At 44.3% G+C, this 5,687-nt stretch overlaps 2 protein-coding genes across 2 annotated transcripts in view; one reads left to right on the forward strand and one right to left on the reverse strand.

Annotated features, from left to right (window-relative positions):
* LOC109464869 overlaps positions 1-2,392 on the reverse strand; it is a 7,878-nt gene extending 5,486 nt beyond the window's left edge. The window contains exon 1 of the mRNA XM_019761959.1: positions 2,368-2,392. Within this exon, the coding sequence (XP_019617518.1) occupies positions 2,368-2,392 (25 nt within the window). The remainder of the gene's footprint in view (positions 1-2,367) is intronic.
* On the forward strand, positions 418-4,994 carry LOC109464874. Its single transcript, XM_019761964.1, has 3 exons — positions 418-473; positions 2,532-3,379; positions 3,859-4,994. The coding sequence occupies exons 2-3, from the start codon at positions 2,574-2,576 to the stop codon at positions 4,187-4,189; spliced, it is 1,137 nt and encodes a 378-aa protein (XP_019617523.1). The 5' UTR covers positions 418-473; positions 2,532-2,573; the 3' UTR covers positions 4,190-4,994.
* Positions 4,995-5,687: the final 693 nt, after the last annotated feature.

The following is a 5,687-nucleotide window of genomic DNA, read 5'->3' on the forward strand; positions in this document are numbered from 1 at the left end:
ACTGCGCCCAATGTTTACAAAGTAACAAAAGACCTTAAGAGCTCACTACCCGCCAGCTGACCCCAGGTGTGACCTGGAGGTTGTTCAACCGGTTCAGCGACATGTCAAAGTTCATGGTAAGTACCACTCCTCGAGGCTCTACCAATATTTGAGAGAGGGGGTGTATTTGAAAAAAGTACTTTTTTGAAATATAACGATAATTATTACACTAGATATCAAATAGTCTAGTCTACTACTCCTATAGCTCCAAGCACACATATAGCAAGATAACTTTGAAATTCCATTTCGTATTGTAGAATATTGACATTCATAAAAATGAGAGTCCCCTTTTGAGATTCTTAGATGGAATGTGCTAACGATTGTGAGGTGATCTTTTTTGTCCAATCGTCATTGTCCCAGAAAAAGAAGTGTGACTCAAGAAATGTTTCTTACGACGACATGACAATCCCAACGGACGTGTTTCTTAAGTTTTGGTGAGGTTTTCTTTATCATTTCTTTCTCTTCTAGACGCTTCATGTGGTAGTCTTCTTACCATGACCATGACAGTGCAGAATATTCGCCAGGACGTATTGCGCTAATCTCCAAGCAGATCCCTCTCGGTGGCAAAAAGACGGTATCAAATTGGCCAGGCAGTATCCATTAGCCAGAGAAGGTCCGCGGCCACCGACGGGGTTGGTGGGGGTCAGGACAAAAAAAAGGCTATATATAAAAATGTAACGATCACTCCCCCACAACCTCTGCTTGGAAAGTAGTATTGCGCAATCTGCCTGTTGATATGTTTATGTTTTCTCTGCAATGAGTTGGTAAAATCTGTAAATCTTTCAATGGAAGCATTCTTACATTGCTCAAACCATACAGAAAACATCGTGTAAGCTGTGAAAGAGGGTCAGGTTGGTGGATAGGATTGTGACCTTTCTAACATGAGCCTTTTTTTCTGTTGTTACCAACGACAGAAAAAAAACGGGTTTTTTGTCGCTAACCATGACAGAAAAAAAGGGCAATAGTAGAAAGGTCACAATCTTACCAACAAACCTCTGCTTGGAAAGTAGCGCTTTTTAAGTATTTGAGTGGTGATATCCTTTTTTTAAACGAGAAAACAAACATTCTAGTCTTTCTTTGAGATTTAGATTTTTCTATGTCTTAATTTGAAACTAGGTCTGTATCAAATGGGCCGTAAAATTAGGTTTTGGTGAGCTCTTGTTTATGATTTCTTTCTCTGACGCTTAGTGCGGTTCTAAAACGGGGGTAATTCAACCAGTCCGGCTATGTTGTCTATATGCAATCAGAAAATAGCACATAAAAGATCCCAAAGACCATGAAGACCCCCCAAACCCCCAGTTTTTATCACGCTATGGAGGCTAGTACCTCTACTACGTAAGACTGGACACCAGGCTAATGTATATGTATATCCTTTTCGTGTAGACTATCTTCTTTGTCTCTGTCTCTTTTTGTCGGGTCATTGGCCGGTTTCCAGCTGTTTTGTAGCCCGAGGCAAGACGGGTGCCACAAAAGCCACACCGTGTGTTTATCTACCACACATAAGTGGTTAATAACAGAGCTGCTTCTGAAAAACAAATACTGCATTTACTAAAGGTGTAAAATATTTCTTCAAAAATATAAAAGGATGGTAGTGATTCTGCAGTTGCTCATCGTTGTTGATGTTTGTTTTTTTAGATAAAAATGAGTTAGTGAGAAGCGGTATTTTTCTCGACATGACGGTGAAATGAGAAGCGTTCATGCGTAAAGCACTTTTGCTGGGTGTGCTTAAGTGGACAGTTGTCTGTGTTGGGTAATCTCCAAGCAGATATTCGGTGGGGCAGGGGGACTAAATATTGGGGTCGTGTGGCGTAGCGGCAGAGTGCTCGACTCGGAACCAAGAGGTCCCGGGTTCGAGCCCTGACATGCCACCGATCTTGTGCCCATGGGAAAGGCACTTTACACGACTTTCCTCACTTCGCTCAGTTGAAAATGAGTATTGTATTGTTGGTGGCGGCATTATATAAGTTGAAAAACTTGAGTGTGCCGTCACCACGTCTTGTGATTACATGTTGGAATATAAAACGAATATATTGGCCGCCTGTATCCAACGTTCGCGGGGTACAGTTGGATACAGGCGGCCAATATAAAGTCCCCCTGCCCCACCGAATCTGCTTGGAGATTATGTGTTGTGTATCGACACGTTCGGAATCCGAGTCTCGCAGAAAGCGACATTTTTTTAAAATACAAAATACGAAACACGTCATGTGTTAGGACACCCGTTAAGATCCTAAAGGATGGATTGGAGGCTATGAAAGGGGGTTTTCCAGTACGTTCTTCTTTTGACATCCACATAGTTGATATACTATTTTTACCCCCACAGATCCATACCTCCGATGCACGTGTCAGCCCTCATTCTAAGTAGTTGTCAGTTTTGTGCACGAAACAGGCACTTCTTGTTGTCGATAGAGGGTGGTCCTGTCCAAAGAGTATCATATTCATCCCTTTTCTACTAAGAAAATGATCGCGGTTAATTTTCTTTTTTTTTTCCACAGGAAGAAGTAATAGAAGTCTTTGCTTCCGACGTTCCTGCAACAATGGATGGACTGGCGACTAGAGAACGTGACTTCAGGCGATGCCTGGCCCTGATGGTACTCTTACAGTACGTCCTGACAATCACGCCCCCTGCCGACGCACAGGTGACACGCACCGTCACGGCAACGCCTGCGTCACCAGGCAACTTCACCGCATCGTCTGCGTTGCCAGGCAACGTCACCGCATCGTCTACGTTGCCTGGCAACGGCAACGCCACGTCTAACCGGCCGGACAACATCAACGCCACGCAGAGTCAGCGACTCGGAAACTTCACAACTACCAATCTGCGTTCGATTTCGTTGCCTAGCAACGTCACCAATTCTACAACGATGAACCCTGGCAACAACACCGACATTGCAACGACGTCTTCGTTGCCTAGCAACGATACCAACGCAACAACCGTCAACCCAACAATGTTTTCAAACAACACCAACCTGACGACGGTGCAATCTGCGTTGCCTGGCAACAACACCAACCTGACGACGGTGACTCCGTTGCTAGGGAACGGCACGTCGATGACGTCGCTCTTCCCTCATGTGAACGCAACCAATGGCACAGCTGGAAGCGACGCCTTGCCCCCCTTACAGTGGGACTGGTCAGTTATCGGAGTTATCGTCGCCTGCAGCGTGCTCGGGTTTCTCCAGTTACTCCTCCTCGGCCTCTGCTGCTTTCTCTGGGTTCGGAAACGCAAGAGTTCGGCGCTGAAAATCGGCTCCAAGGAATCCCTGAGGCCGAGAGACGAAAGCGACAAGGACGCCAGGCGGAAAAGCATCATGAAAAGCACCAAAGACGGGTCAAGAGATAAGAGGTATGTTTAAAGTGAAAACTTTCAGAGAAATTCTCTCACCTTTCGACCAGTAACTCTGGTCTTCCTCAGTAGACTGACCCAGTGGGGCTTGTCACGTGGCTTCTTTGAAGTGTGACGTCAACGCTGGGTCAAAGGGATCTGGTAGACGATGTCGGCACCCGTCGCGGTTGAGTGAAGGGTGATAATACGAAGTATGTTAATACATCTGACCTGTGCTTGGTGGCAACGAGTTCCACTCTACGATAGTTCTAGGAAAATACGAGTTTCGGGACAGCTCAATTCCTAGTTAATAACTTTGCTATTTGAAGGTATAGAACGTATCGTCGATGACGGTTAGACATCCAGGTAATACGCCAAAAAGCAGTTACTCAAGCAACTCGATATGATTTGACCATTTCCAAAAGCATATCCAGTTGCTTGAGTAACTGCTTTTTGGCGTATAGAACGTATCATTCCTTGGATATTTTGTATTTCTTTAGGACCAAGTCGCCGCACAGAGTCACGATTGTAGAGAACAAAGAAGAACTGATGGCGAGGACCGTCCCGACTCCGGCGTCTCAGAGAAGGGTCCTCAAGTCGGACAACAGCGGCATCGGCGGGTTGTACTTCCCTCCGCGCTACAAGATGCCTGAAAACAAGCGCCCACCGGCCACGAACATGTACAGCGTGCAGGCACACATTAACGGCAAACCGGTCACCTTCGTGAGGCCCCTGGACACGCCCGAGCCCACGCCGCCTGCTGGCTGGCTGGAGCGCTTCAGTCGGTACCTGAAGGAAGTAGGCGCAGAGACCTCTAGCGGTAGCAATTGAAACTGCAAGGAGTAACATTTGAAAAACATCGCCGCCGCCAGGCTGGTTGGAGCGCTTCAGTCTGTACCTGAAGGAAGAAGACACAGCGACCTCTAGCGGTATCAACTGAAGCTGCCAGGAGTGAAAAATGAAGTGAATGTGAACATTTTAACCGCAGCAAAACGCAACGAACGCAACGAAAAAGTCAAGAGTTTACTGTCAAATTATTTAAAGATATTGTGTAAAAAAACACTAGCGGAGAAAGGGCTAAGCATTCGAATGTATTCCTTTTCGTTTATAAACCAATGCGTCTGTTGTAGCAAGTACTAAAAGTATTAGTAATGAAATAGTTCTACAAGTTTCAAGTAATAAATTATGGGAGTCGAAGCCATTTTTAAAAAAAGTTACCAGCAAATATGCAAATACATGTTTGTGTACACAGAGAATGGAAATCTCTTGTTGTATAAAACATATCAGATCTCTTATGTATAAAACACATCAAATAGAAATTATATACTATTATTATTACTGCAAGAGCAGGTGTCATACAATGTTGCACTTAAGTATGGGAGGCGATGTAAATGCTAACATATCATACTCAAGGATAGTCTTGCTGTATATGTGTTGTTAGTTAAGCATAGAAATGTATTATTTTGAGTCAAGCAGTGTTGGAGTGTTGTACATCATAATGTTTCGTGTATTTCGGTAGTCCTAATCTTATTCTTTACAATCAACTGTGGATATTTGTGGATGTTTCTTAGATGTATTTGTGTACGTGTTTGTAAATATAAGCCGTCGAGTCTAAAATGAACAATAAACATCCAAAAAGCGATCCTTAAGTCTTGCGTGTTGCTATGTCGGTCCATTAAAACAGAGGCGGACAACTATTTACAGATCTTGGTTACTGAGGCTTATTGCCTGAAACAGGAAAGATTTTCTCAGTCTTTCAGTTCTAAATTTCGGTGTGGGGATGTGGTGTTCGTTTCTCAGGGACCGCCGTGTGCTCTGCTCTGATCAATATCGATATCCTTGAAGACAAACTGGTAGCCAAATGTAAACATTTTGGTCCTCTTATCTATTGAAAGTAGGTCATTCAAAATGCCTTAATGAAGGGTCTGTATGGGGGGGGGGGTAGTGATTACGAATTACGCAAAATTTTCGCGCCCTTGTAAGAATTACATTAAATTCTCAGAGCTGATTACGACTTTACGCTTTTGGCTAATGTACCCATTACGAATTACGTTGATTTTTTGGGAGGCTGATTACGCCTTTCGAAAAAGGGCATGCAGGCCCCCTTAATGATACACTCTTCTTTCGCAATGTGCAAATTAAATAGCCTGCGGAGATGGAGACAAAGCATTTCGGTGTAGCATGTCTTCTTGCATACCTGATGTCTGATCCATCCAGATGCCTTGCGCCGACATTTACATAACAAAACACTTCCTTCGGAGACTTGTAGGGCGGCTGCCTTTTTGTAGCCTCTACCAGGCTTCGGGAGGCGGCTGGAAAGAGTAGAAAT

The sequence above is a fragment of the Branchiostoma belcheri genome, unplaced genomic scaffold (assembly GCF_001625305.1).
Source record: "Branchiostoma belcheri isolate BF01 breed outbred unplaced genomic scaffold, Haploidv18h27 scaffold142, whole genome shotgun sequence".
NCBI lineage: Eukaryota > Metazoa > Chordata > Leptocardii > Amphioxiformes > Branchiostomatidae > Branchiostoma > Branchiostoma belcheri.

What these genes read in the sequence shown, in the direction of transcription:
- LOC109464874 (XM_019761964.1), top strand. Translation starts at nt 2,574, where the DNA reads ATGGATGGACTGGCGACTAGAGAACGTGACTTCAGGCGATGCCTGGCC. An exon ending in GACGGGTCAAGAGATAAGAG is followed by an intron (nt 3,380 to 3,858) that starts GTATGTTTAAAG and finishes GTATTTCTTTAG; the next exon opens with GACCAAGTCGCCGCACAGAG.